Source organism: Mesitornis unicolor, unplaced genomic scaffold (assembly GCF_000695765.1).
Source record: "Mesitornis unicolor isolate BGI_N332 unplaced genomic scaffold, ASM69576v1 scaffold9975, whole genome shotgun sequence".
In the NCBI taxonomy this organism is placed as follows: Eukaryota; Metazoa; Chordata; class Aves; order Mesitornithiformes; family Mesitornithidae; genus Mesitornis; species Mesitornis unicolor.
Genome location: NW_010183452.1, coordinates 20,884 through 37,520, shown reverse-complemented (window position 1 = coordinate 37,520; position 16,637 = coordinate 20,884). Strand labels below are relative to the sequence as shown.

The 16,637-nt window shown below is 38.7% G+C and overlaps 1 protein-coding gene across 1 annotated transcript; it reads left to right on the top strand.

The window, feature by feature from the left end:
* Window positions 1-1,502: 1,502 nt before the first annotated feature.
* LOC104535620 (T-lymphocyte activation antigen CD86-like) lies at window positions 1,503-10,103 on the top strand. The gene is made up of 5 exons (XM_010184138.1): window positions 1,503-1,548; window positions 2,835-3,176; window positions 6,992-7,303; window positions 9,174-9,308; window positions 10,073-10,103. The coding sequence occupies exons 1-5, from the start codon at window positions 1,503-1,505 to the stop codon at window positions 10,090-10,092; spliced, it is 855 nt and encodes a 284-aa protein (XP_010182440.1). The 3' UTR covers window positions 10,093-10,103.
* Window positions 10,104-16,637: the final 6,534 nt, after the last annotated feature.

The following is a 16,637-nucleotide window of genomic DNA, read 5'->3' as shown; positions in this document are numbered from 1 at the left end:
CTGAAGGGAAGGAAATATGACTGTCGAGTAGGAGTTTCTGTAGTTTTTAGTGGCTTAGCCCGGGCAATTTCATTTAGACAATCAGTTGTGTGGTTTGATTCAGTGGGGCCCAGCTTAGGAGGAAAACCCCTTGATAGAAGTTCACCATGTAGTAGGGCGGCTGGAGCAGAAAAAGAATGACCCATGTCTACAACAATGGATTCTGCACAAGCGCTCCCTCCTCTTCCGCTAAAACTCATGGATCACAAAGAAAACTATCTGTGTCCTCTGAGACATGTGGATTTCTTTCTCTTCTTCTTTCATAAGAAAAGGCAGGATGAATCTGATCTGGAAAAAAATGCTATTCACAGTTCTGTATGTTACAATCCACACACAAAAAATGTGTCAGCAGACTGAGGGGAATTCTGTATTAAACAGAAGAGCCTCTTGCTCCCAGAGATCTAGGGTAAAGGTAAAGACCAAAGCATAACAGCTTAAAATAAAACATGACAAAAAATGGGAAACCATCAGGAAGCTGTACTACCAGTCAGGACAGCAGACAGCAATCTCACTGATTTTATGTAGTAAGAGAGCTGAAGAGTTTTTACATCTGCTCCAGCAAAAGAGGATTCTCTGGAGTTGTTTAAAGCAGGAGAGTGAAGGACCTTGCCAGGCGTGGTGTGGAGGCTTCTCCCAAGTATATGGAAAAGGCACAGGAAAAACACAAAGGCGTTGCTAGAATGCAAACCAGCAGCCACAGGCCAGTCAGATACAAGTGCCATTCTCTCACCAGTGCATGGAAATGACATCTGTCTGTTTACCAGGACTACAGGCCCTTATACCACATGAACCCAGGCAGCCATAGAACTGTTTTGTTTATGAGATATGTCATAGAGTTTTTTTCCTTTTTTCTAAGCAGATACCCATTTTTCTAGACCACAACTTACGTGCTCTTTAGCTTCAAGTCTTTAAACCATATAGGATTTCTCTCAGTTATCTTTTACTCTTGTGAAGGATAGGTTACTGTTACAAAATTGAAGGTCACACACTTCATCACTTCTGGTAGCTGACATCATCACACCATCTCCCCCATCTCTTCCTTCAGCGTCACCCTCTCCTCCCACTCTACTTTCAATTCCCCCATCTTCTTCCTCACACTGGCAAGGCCAAGCATGTGCCCCATTCCTCTTTCCTCCACACAAGCCGTTTCATGTACTCATCCTGTTCTTTGCACCCTAGGGACTCTGTGTTCCTCCTATGGCATACCCTGCCTGCAGTCATCTTGAGCCGTATCACCTTCTCTGTAAACCAGGGACATGTCATGTCATGTTTCTTATTGTTAAAGGCTGTGAAGCACACAGAAGTCTTGCATCAGTCCAAGGGAAAAGGTGAGATTGACTTTCTTAATAGTTTGTCTTTTGCTAAAACATCTTGTTTTATGACTTCTTTGGGACTACTGGAGAAGGTACTGGAGTGTTTTCAACCTCTAACATATTTCTTTCATTCTTCCTTCTTACAGTGTCATGGAAGTCTGCATATTCTTTCTTCAAGCTATGATACTTCTCCCAGGTAAAACGTGCATATTTAATTGTAAAAACTGCTTTGATTATTGGGTTCTGCTCTGTGATACTTTCCCATCCACTAAGAAGCTCATTCCTTCGTAGTAATTAATCATTTCCATTGCACAATCGAGTTCATATAGCCTATGTGACATGTATTTAAATTGTGTGCAGGGACTCTATAAAATACACAGTAAGTACTCTCTCTCTTCAACTTTATATCTTTACATGACACTTATTTTATGTTGCTCTTAAATTTTCAATTTAAATCTATCTCTAAAATGTGTGTATATCACCTCTGTATATCATAGAGGAAAGCAATATTAAACTGAAAACTGACAGTTTGATATGGGACAACTGGAGTTGTAGGCAGCTATGGAGATCATTTTACAGTCTGCTGCTCTGGAGGAGCAGTCAAAATTTTGCACCAGGTAAAAGACTGTAAATCTCCTCTTTTTGAACATGCCAGAGGTGTTTGTATCTTCTGGGGCAGAGGAGTGCATTTCTCATTCCAAGAAAAGCCTGTCCTCCTGGCCCATCACCACCTGTAATAATGGCTACATGCACTGATGAAAGTGGGAGAAAAGTCATCCTTTGTGTAATACAGTTCATGCTTTCTTTGCATGAAGGCATAATTGTGTTTATCAACCATTTCTGTTAACAAGAAAAGCAACAGAACAGTTAAATCTGACATTTAATCTGTCATTAAACTCTAGATTAATTACAGAACAGTTGAATCTGGCATTTAATTTGTCATTAAACTTTAGATTAATTCTTCAGTGAAAGTGTTCACCTGTTTCTGACTTTATGGTCATACATTGCCTAAACACTAACATATAGCACACAGTATGCACTTCACATTTTCTTCAAAACTACAATGCTGTGTTATGTAGAAGAATGAACTCAACTTTTTTAAAAGAAATTGTGCAACTATCTCCTTTGTGGCAGAATCTCACTGCACTCAGAATGCTACATAGAAGAATGTGAGGTTTAGACCTTTTTCCTGCATATAAGTCTTCTAAAATATAAATGCTCACAACCTCTGTGTGGTCAGCCTTCCTTAGAAAGTAAAATATAGGAAGAAAAATAAGAAACCATTTTATGACCCAAAGTCCACAAGACTAAGTGAGTCTGTTTGAAGAACTATGTGTCCTGTCATACCTAGTGGGAGAATTTGTGTCTAAATACTGGCATTTTTATTGCTACTGTCATTAAATGTTGCCTCTGTGAGTGCAAATACTAGGTGTTCTTTTGTAGATGATGGAAATCTTCATTTCTTCTCTCTCTTTGTCTAAGGTATTGCTGCCAGAGTGCATCAGGTGAAGTCATTTCTCAATCACGCTGCATACTTATCTTGCTATTTTCCAAACTCTCAGAAAACTGACATAAGGAGTGTAATAGTTTTTTGGCAAAAAGACGCTCTTGAGGTGGTGCATGAAGTATACTATGGCCAAGAAAAACATGATAACCTTAGTCCTAAATATATAAATCGCACCAAGATGGATATGGAGAAATGGACCTTGCAATTGTTACATGCAGGAATTGTGGATGAGGGACAGTACACATGTATTGTACAGCAGAGAGATAAAGGATCACCAAAGATCATACACAAATCTGAGTGCTTACTGAGTATCATTGGTAAGTAATCTTTTCTAATTGTCATCTGGTCTGGAGTTTTTTTGGAGGTTCTCTGTCACTTTTTTCAGTCCAGAAATGTGTGGTACTGTAGATGTACCTGCATTCGAGCAGAATTTCTAAAGATGGATAGGAAAATTCTCAATAGAAAACCCTCAGCTCTGAATGAAAAGTACTCAGGTAGGAGCAATCAGAAGAAGTAGAAAATGAGGCAATAATTTGTGCAACATTGCAAAATTCCTTATTCCCACCCTGTCATACTTTATATTTAAAACCATTCTGCCTTCTTCCTCTTGTCTCCTGCAAGGTTTATGGCTTTTAGAACTCTGGAAAATACACTTCTGATGGTCTATCTTCTATTAAAAGTAGGAGTAGTTATCATAGTTGACGGTAAATTACAATTGAAACATAATAAGATTTCTGCAAACAGCCAGCTATTTTATGATAATATAAATCACCAGGAAAATAAAGAAAAGAGCAGCTCATATGTGGAGGAGTAGAAATTTGTATGTTCAGTTAAGGGAAGACTGAAATTATGTCTGAAGATAAAATGCATGCATTAATGAGATTTAACCTGATTTCTTGCATGTTACTAGAGGAAAAGGCAGCAAATCTTCTAACAGGTGAATGGAAGTGAGGAAACAATATTTTCCTAATATTTTTAGTAATTCCTAATAGATTTTCCTAATGTTTTTTCTATTTTAAACATTTCTGTTAGTTATCTTTGTCTGTATACCTGTGTTCTCTCTTCCACTATGATAGTGCTAGTTAGTCATTAATAGTAACAGCTTCTAACTTCCACTGGTGTTTTCAGGCTTCAGCATACCGCTTCAAAAGAGAACAGAACATGTGTAACAGCAGCCAAAAACAGAGTACCAGGACATCTGAGCCTATTTAGTTTTGTGCTTCTGACAAGTGTTCTCTTGATCCACAGATAGAAAACTTAGATTGTTAATTTTGATTCTCCTAGTACTTGACAAGTATTTTAAGCAAAGTTTAAGAACTCGGAAACTCATAATGTGCACTCAGTATCAAGGTCTCAAATTTAAGGGATGCTTAGCATCAACTGTTCAGTTAATTCAAGCAGTTAAATCAGTTATCAGCTTAGCCAATATCTACACAACATGTTATAGAAGTCTCATACTTAGGCACTAAAACTCTCCCTGACTTTTTAAGGCAGCCTGTTTTAAACTACTCGCTGTTAAGTTCATTCCAATTTACTTCCTGTTCAATAATCTCCAAGGAAGGAGCAGTATAAAATCATATTTTAAAAAATAAAAATAATTAGAAGAAAAATACAAATGTTGAAATGTACCTGTGCTTACCTGCTGATTCTTAATTAAAATTTTGTATCATATGTGCAGGGTTTTTTGTAGCATGACGTGTCACACTCAAAATGGGCATAAGAAAGATTGAATGCTGTATAAGAATGATAGGGCAGTCACACAAAGCTATCTAGATCCCTTGGTGACCAAGTCCACTCAGAAATACTGAAGTGCCTTCTAATACTGTTTACATGTGTTATTTATATGTCTTATATTAGGACAATATATAGCTAGATATATGTCTATTTTATGTATTGTATACAGCCAGGATTATTTATATAAGAACAATGAACACAGATCATCCACAAGAAAGAAAGGAGGGCTTCATAATATGGAAAGCTTTGGCTCTTAAAACAGGCAAGGCAGAGACCATGGTGATAAGCAGCTTAACTGGAAATTCTGCTGCTGTAGCATGGCTCTAGTGTTTCCTTTGGATGGATCAATAAGGGAAGTAGGTGAGACTAGGGAAGCTATTTCAAAGTACACGCTATTCAAAGTGTTGGGAGTAAAACTGATGTCAGAATAGAGACTTAACAGTTTGTGTCCTCATTTGAAAGGGGATGTTGAAAAACTTAAAAGCATGAAGTAAAGCTCTGCTAGAGTTATCTGAAGGCTGGAAAAATGCAGTCCAGCATTAAAAGACATTAAAAGATCAATCTGATTACTTTATAATACAGAAGACTGAGAAGAGTCTTGTTTTCAGAGTGTGGAAACCTGAAATACACATAAAATATTGGATATCTAATAAAAGGGTAATTAATTCAGTGAAGATATAAAAACAGTCAGTGGCTGGAAGCAAGTGAGAAGTAAGGCACATTGTCAGTTTAGAAAACAGAACAAAACCAGGTAGGGTGGTTAAGCCATTGAGAAAAATATTAAGAGCTTGATGGATCTGCTGTCTCTTGAGGTATTTAAATCTAAGCCCATAGCATATTTTGAAATACATCTTATCTTAAAATACAAAAGACTTCCTGAAATATGCTTTTTCTGTAAACAATCCAAAGCTCACATACACATAACCCATACCCTGCATGCAACCAGTTACTTTTCAGTAAATTGAGGTTCCAGAAACCATAAAAACGGAGGTGCTTTGATCAGGGTATATTCCACTATTTCCACTTGTTTATTGTCAATAAGATTGAATGATTACTTGGATGATTTGGCAAATTTTACAGCCATGGATTACATTCCTGCCCTCCCTATAAAATGCCAAGGAGAGAATAATTACTCCAGACCAGAAGCTGGAGTAAGCAGTCAGCTAAGCAAGTCAGATCATGAGGAGAAAGAGGAAGCTTGAGCTTTCCTGAGGGACAATGTAACTAAATTTGGGGATGTGAAGAAGGTGGGACTTTTTCCAATTTGAATTCACAGCCATGGACACTCTTGAGGATTTAAGTGATAAAGCTAAATCCTTCTCTCTATGTGTTGGCATACAGCAAATAAAGGCAACATCATATTTCTTCATCCATCCATCTTAAGAATTCACTTGGGCAAGGATTAGAGCCTGAATCCAACACACTGAGTATGAGTGCAGAAGAGTCAGGCCCTCTTAGGCTCACCTTCTCCAATATTTCTCCTTACTGTCTTTAGCCCTGTTGGCACTAAAATAATGAAGTATTTTCAATGAAGTCTTAAGTATGTTTCTTGTTTTTTTGTTGTTATTTTTGTTTCTTTGTTTTTAACTTGCTGTGAGCCAATGTACAGTTAGTATTACATCTACATTGTCTCCTTCTCCATTATAGTCTACTATTTTTACTATGACCTTTTAACCAAACAAATCCTGTTTGAGAATATTTGGGTATTTATTTAACAGACAGTGTTGGTTAAAAGCTTCCTTTTATCATTCATATTTTATGTTTAAATAATTCTTTCCAATCTTGTTTCACCAACTATTTATTGCCTGGGAAACTCAACTTTTGAAAGCAACAGCTATATTTTTCATTGACTGGGATGAGTATCCAATGACACAAAGTAAAAAAAACTTACACTGTAGTCACTTCCACATAAAAACTTGAGGCCTACTGTCAAGTGAATTACTTTATATGTTGCAAAATGAATACTCATAAAACTGACATACACCAAGGATATTTCTACCTATGACAGCACTGGACCTCCAGCTTACCCCATCCGAAGACTCTCAGATGATTTCTTTCTCTAATTTTCACAGTTAAAAGTTTGTGGTTTTCCCCTTACCTAATCATGGGTATGAGAGTTGGCAGCACTGTGTCCCATTCCCATTTTGCTCTTACGCACTGACATGCAAGGAGGCCAGGTTTGATTATTCTGAGGTGTCAATGGATCTAAAAGAGGTAGTAGGAGGACAATGAGCAGCAAGTTTACGTATGCACTGAAATCATAGCAAACCCTTCTTGGAATTCCCACTGTTTTCTTGGGAAAGTTGTTTAGACTTGGTTCTGCCTGAAAATCTTGGCAGGAACTGTCACAGGACACGGTATGCCTGACTGATAATGTTTTCTCTTTGGTCTATTTCAGCCAACTATAGTCAACCTGAGATAGCATGGCTGCACGCTGGGGAACTAAAGCCCAACGAATACTTGAATCTTTCCTGTTCTTCCAGCGGAGGTTATCCAGAGCCCAAGCAGATGACTTGGCTCATTTCATATGAAAACAGAACACACAGGCATATTTGTCCCATGGATCTATCACAGGATGCTGTAACAAAGCTGTACAATGTTACCAGCAAGCTGAATATTCCAGTTCCTACAAACACCCTCACTAATATCAGCTGCTTGCTTTATCTTGGAGAGCAGCTGGGAAGCCTTGTCTCACTGCCATTAGGTATAGGTAAGTCTCCATTTGCTGACTCCAATTTTTGCATAGGTAGGAGCAGTAGAGCAGATCATAGATAGCAGCACAGTCAAGGCAGGAAATAAACCCTAAGCAGCGGTAGGGATTGGTTACAAGAGAGGTTAAGAGAGGTTTCCACCTCACAGAATCAGGTAACTGTTGAGGTTGGAAGTGGCATCTGGAGATCATCTAGTTCAACCACCCTGCTCAAAACAGGGTCAATAGGCAGAACAGGACCTTATCTAGTTGGGTTTTAAATATCCCCCATGACAGAGACTCCTCAAACTCTCTCAGCAAACTGCTCCAGTATTTAACCACTCTGACAGTAATAAAGGTTTTTTTCTGGTGTTTAGGTGCTTGAGCTGCTATTCTTAATCATTGCCTAGAGAGAAGCAGAAGGCTAAACAGAAGAGTCCCTTGGATCAGATTTGGCTCACAAACTGCCAAATAGACAGTGCTGAGTTTAAGTGCAAAGGCCATGAAGCTTTGACTAGTCTTGAAAGCATTCCTGGTGGTTTTCATAACATTTGGCAGAATGAAGTGCGCATTCCAAAATGAATATTTGAGGATTTTTTTCCTCTGGGATTGTGTCTTTTTTCACACACTCCTTGTAAGAAGAAGCTGCAGACCTGAGTTCCAATAAGACTGTATTATAAGTTATTATATTGACTCCATTATAAGACAATAAGGCTTTATTATATCAGGGTTCCACATGACTGATCCCTTCTTTAAACTAAAGCTGTATTTCCTTTATCTCATTGGACAGGAAAACGTCCTTTGACATTTTTTTTTCATAAGCTATGACATAAGTGCATCAAAATAAAGACAATTCTCATTCTGGTCATGAGTTTTTTTGCTTTGCATCTGTCTCTTTTAGACCACATTGAAGAGGGAGAGCTGTGCTTCAAATGACAGGAGTAGCCAAAAGGAAATGGTAGCATTGCAGGAAAACCTACCAGGGTCATACAGGCACGCACCTTACTACTGCAGATGTGAAAGAATCTTGCCACTCATTCTGAAAAATCTCTACATTGCAATCTTCTTCACATAAATTTAGCTAAAGGGTTAAGTCATCAATGCCAGATACTGCAAACTGCCTCTGATGTCCTTACATTCTATGATTCTTAGTTATTAAAATCAAATACAGAATTCTTCTGAGGTTTGCACATCTCTACATGCTGCTTATGAGTGTTAACATGGCTATACTAGCTGTATTAGCTATACTTGCTGCATTTTCCTCTTTCACATTCAATTCTACTTCTCTCCTCCCTGGCTTATGAAAGTAGCCACCTGATAAGCAGTGATGGTGAGTAAGAAACTAGAAACTCCACATAAACAAAAGCTTTCTTTGGTGATAGCTGAAGCCCTATCAGTTGCTAATCCCAGCAACCAAAACCTCAAAAGCACAATAATCAGAGGGAAACTTGTTTGCATTCCCTGCTACTTTCACATCCCATACGGCATTTCATTTGGTTTTGACTATCATTTCCAACAGATACCAAATAGTAACATATCCCAGGTTTTTCAAACTTGCACAGTAGCACAGAGTAGCAGTAACACCGTAGCAGCCTCGTAGGCTCTTACATTAACCAAGTTGCTGATCTCTCACATTATCCAAACTTCAGAAAGAGTATTTTGCCTTACTACTGTTGAAATGGCTGTTTAGACTTGGTGGTTTTGCTAATTATTGGAAATGGAAAAAAGCAATGTGAATAGTGATTTATTGACACTATTAAAGCACTGCAAAAGCAAAGGATGCTGAAGGCCTTTCCCTAAACTTCTAATTCATATAACTTTGGGATAGATTAAGCCAATGGTAACCAAATTAAATCTCTGCTATGTGTATCTCCTCTGTTTTCTTATTCAGAGATAAAGATGAAAGAAATGGAGCAAGTGAAGATAAATTTCTTTGGCCCACTTATAGCTGCGATTATACTGATCACACTTCTTCTGGGTTTTGTGATATTGAGGAAGAACAGAAATACCTCCTCTACCAACCAGAGTAAGTTATTACTTCTCATGTAGCTCTACTGTCCCTCAAGTCACAGGCTTTGCTTTTTGTAATTATCCCTTTACCTACATTCAAGCTGCTGACAGAAAGTTAGGCTTCATGCTGGACTTAAGCTAAAATTCCCTGAACAATTTAGTTCCTGCAACAACTTAGTCCATCCAGCAGTAAGTCAAAGCATCTTTCTCCTGTCTTGTCCTGGGATCCATTTCTCAAATGCTGGTAAGCACCAGTGCACCGCTTTTTCCTGCGGTTTCATATTTTCTTTTTTTTTTCCTCTGTTATATTGGTAGATTTGGCTCTTAAAAGTCATTGAACTGTATACTCTTTTCTTGTTCATCACCTTTTATATGAAAGGTGGAGCTGGGGGACAGATAAGATGAGGCTTCTATCAAGTGCAAGTATCTCTGTCATCACAGAGCTGAAAGATCAAGGCATTGCTCCAGCACAGGCTGCCCAACATGGGACTGGAAGAATCATGTTGTACTAGGAACAGAATTCCATCTTTGCATTGCATTTCTCTATTTTGTTCCAACACTAGGTCTCAGCAGTCCAGGGTTTATTCTGCATCGAAAGGATTTCTTGTAGCAAGAGGAAAATGCATTCCTCACAGTCAGTCTTGTTTTCTTACACAGCCAAGGGTCCTGAGCCCCACCTCATTCTTTCTCCAAATCCTAAGATAACTGGACATTTACTATGAACCCTTTTACAGCTCCTATTTCTAATGTTTCTGTAAATGACATATTCATCTATTTTAGGTGTCAGTCTAGCAGTCTAGAAGCTACCCAGCTTGAAATCAAGGCCATCAGCCAGACTGCTGATTGGGAACCATCTCTGCACATAGCAAGGCCTGAGGTCCCATGGCCTGTCAGAACAAGAACCCTCTCCAGATACCCTGCAGAACAACATGTAACATTTTTGTCTGATGGCTGAAATCCACTGTTCTCTGCCTTTATTTTTGCTCCAGAATGGTAGTAAATATGATGTTCTGCCTATCTGCATGACTCTTTTTGCTGTAGCTTTCATTACACACTGTGACATCGTAAAATCCTTGTCAATGAAGAAAGCAGGGCTGTGTGGGTTACAGAGGGGAATGTCTCTGAAATAGAAAGAGTTAGGCCACAATCTGTGAATCATAACCATCACTGGAAACATCATCAGAGACAGGCTATTAATCATGAGCCATAAATGCTTTTGGCAGAGACAGTGTGGCTTTGTACTAATAACTTTCTTGTAAAGCTCCACGGCAGAAAGAGGAACTTCAGGGCACTTCCTTACCTTCTGAGAAAAGTCATGTAATCCCTACCAGGCATTTGAAACTATTGGTCTGTCCAAAAAAACTAATTGTTTTTTTTTCTGAGTAAATGAAAGGAGATATTTTCATGGGAAACAAAAACTGTATTAAACAATATAGTGTCCATTTTGTTCAATTACCTTTTGCCATCTTTCAGGCAACTTCATGATTCCACGCTCAAAGAAGTTCTTCTCTTTTTCAGCAGAAAACAGTTTCAAAAATTATTTGATATCCTCATCAGCAGTGCAGGTTTTACCATTCAAGGCTTTTCTAAGGAACAAAACAAATGGTAGTCTGATGGTGCCAGATCTGGCGATGTGGTAATGGTTGATGTGGTAACACATCCCATCCAAGATGCAACAATTTTTGATGAGTGACCAGACTTGTTCATGGTTTAACATTATCACGGAGAAACACAGTACCTTTGTGATTCACCAATTCTGGACACTTCTGTTTGATGGCATCATTTCATTTATTCAGTTGATGACAGTACATCTCCAAATTAATGGTTTGGTTCCTTGGGAGCAATGCAAAATACACAATACCTTTGAAATCCCACCAGACTGAGAGCACAACCTTCCTTTGGTGAATATCTACTTTTGAAGTGCTTTGAGCTGGTTCATCACGCTTGCTTCACAATCTTTTTCATTCATCATTGTTGTAAACAGTGCATTTGTCATTGCCTGTTATCATACATTTCAAAAATGGATCATTTTCTTCACATTTCAAACACAGATGTCAATGTGCTTCCTAACATATCCAAGTTGTTTTAAATGGTTTTCAATGCTTGATTTCTGTATGTTTAGTTTATCAGCATCTCTTGTGTTGTTAAATGCTGAGTGGATTCAATCAATGCTTTTATTTTGTACTTAGCAACTTCAGTTGGCCTTTCAGAGCATGGTGCATCTTTAACTCCAAAATGTAGCAAACCAATTCTGACACTGCCGTAGTTTTAAGACATGTTCACCATACACATCACATTACTTTTTATGAGCTTGCACAGTGTTTTTTTCTCTTTGGAAGTAATACAGCAAAATATTACAAAAATGTTGCTTTTGATTTTCCTTTTTGAAATTGATGCCAAATAAATAATTGTTAACAAAATTGTACACTTTCTTTTTCTAAAACAAGCTTGAACTGTCAGCTCTCAAGTTACATAATAAATTTGTGGTTTAAAATTAAGTTAGTTACATTTCAAGACATGTATAAGTATCTATTTTAAAAACCGCAATTACTTTTTGGCCAACCCAATAGAAACCATCTGAAAGAAAGATTTGCTTTAAACACAGTTTCTGGTTTTCTTAACTATTTTTTTTTACTACCATCCAAGCTGAATATGCCTAGAACTTCCACACTTTGTTCCTCTGTATTCTGACTGGATACTGTACTAATTGTTCAGATGGATGTGGGGATTAAAAACGAAAGCATGAGGTATCCCTCATATGTGTATAAATCTAAATATACAAAATTAAGCTAAGTAGATAATGGAAAAATATTGTGTAAGTAGGTCATATTCCAATTTAGTTGACCATTTTCTCCCTTTCTTAATTTTGCTTCTAACCTTGAAGATAGAGCAATCTGCACGCTATGGTATGCTCAGCTACGAGAAGTAGTTTTACCTTTCAGAAGAGATTCTCCGTTTCACTCAAAATGTGCTAGTTCTCCAGTCTTGAATGATCTCTGCACTTTATATTCTTCAACAGCATTGACATCTTTCAGGAAGAAGAATGCAGCAGAATTGAGACAAAATTCCTCTGAGGTCTTGATTGTGCTTGTAGGTGTGAGACTTTCAGCAAGAGCAGGGATATTAGCATCACATTCTCAAGACAAATTTCAGTTCAGAGTTGCATTCTGGGGACATAAATTCTCCACGGCTTCTGCTGGGTAACAATATTATTTTCTGTTGAATAGTGTTGTGAGTTGCTAGATTCAACCTCAATTTTTACTCCACTTTCAAGTGTGTAAGAAAATGTGCATGTCCTTTTGAGTTAGCTGTATCATGTGGAGTCAGTTTATTAAGCTATTACACTAACATTCCAAATATTTTAATTCAGATTATTGTGATTCAGATTTTATTAAAAGCTAAAGGTTTTATTTTTATGTAAAATTTTATGTTTGCTAGCAAACTTATTTAATGACTTATTAAAATATATGTCTTTTTCTGTGTTGGTGTCTTATTCTCCTGCCATAAAAGCAATATATTGGGGAACACATTTGGTGTTCTCAGGGAGGAACCTCCCAGAGTTATTTCTTGGAAGTTAATGAATTAAAAAAGGTATTGCTGTAATGACACAGCTAAACATTTCGTATGTTCATTCATGGAGCTGGATATATGTGCACAACTCTCTGTATGCATACCTCCTTGATTTATCAACCTACATACCTCAAAGGTTAGATACAAAATTTCAGTCTGAAAATCTGGCCTTTTGATTCTATGCTGGTATTCCAGGTATCTGGAATTCTATGCTAGGTCTCGAGTCCTTCTCTAGCACATTCACTTAGGACAAAAAAAAAATCCCTAGCACTTGGAAACTGAACATTTTTTGCAATGTGTCTTAGTACCTCTGAGAGGGATTTTCACCCTGATATACTGTCTACTATAACTATCAGCAGCTGTAACTAGTGGAAAAAGTCACACAGTGGGGTAGGTTTATCTTTTTACAACTCCCTTCCATCCTTAATTTGTTCCTAATTAGTGAAGTTGTTTGTTTTGTCCCCTTGCCATCCCTCTACTTCAGGCTGCCAACCTCCTTGCATTACCTGATCAATTTCTCTACCTCCTCTTCTCTTGCTCTTAAAATCAACTCTAATTCCCTCCTGCACCTAAAGACAGTTAAGGGGAAAAAAGCAGATGGGCTTCAGGGAAAAAATCTTACTTTGTCTCTATCTGTTCAAATGCATTAATCCTCTGCAGTAGCACATGTAATGAGCACAGTAGCAAGGCACAAGAAAAGTGTAGCTGATACGCTGGCATTTTTGTCCTCCACAAGAATACATTCAGATTTCCAGGCTATCTCCTCACCCACTGACTCTGTAAACTTGGCAAGCAAACAAATGAGCATACGCCCACTACATACCACAGCTTATAACAGCTTCACTTAAAAACACCATTCCTTTCTTTTCAGGCATAACATTACCAATTTCAGAAAATGCTATCAAGGCAACGGAAATGGTGTATTAAACCAGTATTCAGTGGCCTAACACGGCATCCTGTCATCAGACTTACAGTTGTGATGGACTGCTTCAAATTCATTGATTAACCAGCACTAAGTCACAGAATAGTTGAGGTTGGAATGGACCTAAGAAGGTTGTCCAGTTCAACTCCTCTGCTCAAGCATGGTCACCTGTAGCAAGGTGCCCAGGTCCATGTCAGACAGCTTCTGAATATCTCTGGAGCGGGAGACTCCATGACCTATCTGAGCAACCTGCTCCAGGGCTCAGGCGCACTTCACCTCAAAGGTTAGATACAAAATTCCAGTCTGAAAATCTGGCCTTTACTTTACATTTAAGTAAAAAAGTGTTTCCTTGTGTTCAGAGGGAGCCTCCTGGGTTTCAGTTTGTGCCAATTGCCTCTGGGCCTGTCACTGGGCACCACTGGAAAGAGCCTTATTCAGTCTTTATCACACCCTCCCTTCAGGCATCTGTACACACTAATGAGATCTCCTGGAGACTTCTCCAGGCTGAACTGTACCAGCTCACTCAGCCTTTCCTCACGTGAGAGATACTTCAGCCCCTTCATCATCTTTGTGGTCCTTTGCTGGAGTCTCTCCAGTATGTTGATGTCTCTCTTGTACTGGGGAACCCAGAAGCGGACACAGGACTCCAGGTGGGTCCTCACCAGTGCTGAGCAGAGGGGAAGGATTCCCTCCTTCAGCCTGCTGGCAATGCTTTCTCTGAGGCAGCCCAGATACTGTTGGCCGCCTTTGCCACGAGGGCGCACTGCTGCCTCATCTTCAACTTGTCTACAGGCCCATCCATGTCCTTTTCTGCAAAGCTGCTTTCCAGGTGGTTTGCCCCAGCTGCTACCTGCATGAGGTTATTCCTCCCAGGCTGCAGGACTTTGAATTTCCCTTTGTTGAGGGTCCTCTCTGCCTATTCCTCCAGCGTCTTGAGATCCCTCTGGATGGCAGCACAACCCTCTGGTGTGCCACTCCTCCCAGCTTTTTATCATCTTTAAACTTGCTGAGGGTACACCCGCTCCCATCATCCAGATCATTAATGAAGAGGAAAGTCAGCTTTACTGTGGATTTCTTAATGTCAGCCACTGCTACTGCAACAAACAATACTTTCCTATGGTTAACAGGTGAGGGGACAATGAAGTGTTGCATTTCCAGAATATTTCACAATTGAGGGGATTGTCATTAACAAACCATCTCACAGCAAATGTCCCTTTGTGGACTCTTTCCTCTTCAGGTGAATTATTTGCTACTGGAGATTACATTTGACCACAGAAATATGACAATTCTATTAAAGAAATCTAGTTCTTGTGCATATAACCTCTAAGTTTTTATTTCAGATTCTCTTTCTCCCTGCTTTCCAAACTCAGAAGGAAAAAGGCAAAAAAAAAATTTGTGTATTAAATATTTGTCTAAACTGGAAGGCTGGGCTGTCATAATTCGTAACTGTTCTCCCTTTGCTTTCCCATCTTCTGCACTGGGAAGGCCATAATGCTGGAGCAAGGAAGGGTGTAAGGAAGACACATTTTCTGATCTCAGGATGGACTACGAGAAGGTTCGTGAGAAAAAATACACTAAGACAGGAAAGTTTGTGAAAGAAGAGAAAGAAAGTAAACAGATGAGGACTGAGAAAGTGTAAGGAAAAGAGTGACACACCAGGCTGGCTTGCAACAGGAAGTGCACCTGCATCAAGCACAGAGCCTAGGCACAAGCTCCTGCTTCACAGACCCCAGGGAATAACAGGTTCTGGCAGCTGTCTGCCCATTGCCTTCTGGGGAAGGCTGCTCTCCAGTGAACAGCAGTGCCATGAGCAAGGAGAGCTTCTGCACAGAAGTCTTGAAACCAGAATGTTCTCATTGTCCTTGGCTTGCCATACTTCCTTATATACTTGTCAATTTTATGGCAGATCAGATCAAATTTTTCTGCACTTAGTGTGTGCTTGATGCTGAGACTTGCATACATTTTGTCCATTGCTTTTATTAATACAACTCTTAAAACAAAAACTCATGAGGATCATAGAAATTGTGCCTACTGACCCATTCCTAATAAGCAGTGCTTATTATTTCAGAAGGACATAAGACCTAGGAAAAAATAGATGAGGTGACAATAGCTTAAATTACAGATCTCTCATATTTTCTTTCTTCAGAAATTTTCTTCTATGTCTGGAGTAATGTACAAGATCCACTCCCCGTCTACAGTTTGAAGAGTGTCTCAGATGTGGTTTGGTCAGGCTGGATTGGCTGAAACAGGCAGAAGTATGCTGATGGATTACAGACCATATGGCCAGTCATCTTTGTCCAGATGTATTAGTAAAGACCATTTAAAATAATGAACCTCTCAATAACAACTAATTCCTTCTTTTGCTTTAGTTCAACTACAGTTAGATCTGATCATTATACTTAAATGTTAAAGGTTTGCTTTAACATCTTTGCAATCATGGTGAAACAGGTTAGAAGTGCTTAGGAGTAAAAACTAGATTGCAGACCTAAGCCTTTATAGAAATTCAATTAGACTAGACTGTAAGCACTAGAAATGTTTTTTTTTCAGCTGGGTCAATGGTTAAGTCCTTCAATATTATGTATGCACCCAGAGCAGAAAATGTATAAAAACAACTGCAGTACAAGAATAGAGTAGGTTTTATCAAACAAAATACCAAAATGCTCTATCAGCATAACACACCGACACATCATAACCCAGTTTTCCCTAAAGTAATGCAAAGCAGCTGTTTGATCCAGAGTTAGGAACCATGGCACATAAATATCTTCTTATATTGGATTTTAACACTCTCTAGCTTCCTCTCATTGGCAAAAAGTGAGAGTGAAACTGGATTAAAAGGTATCACAACTCAGACAT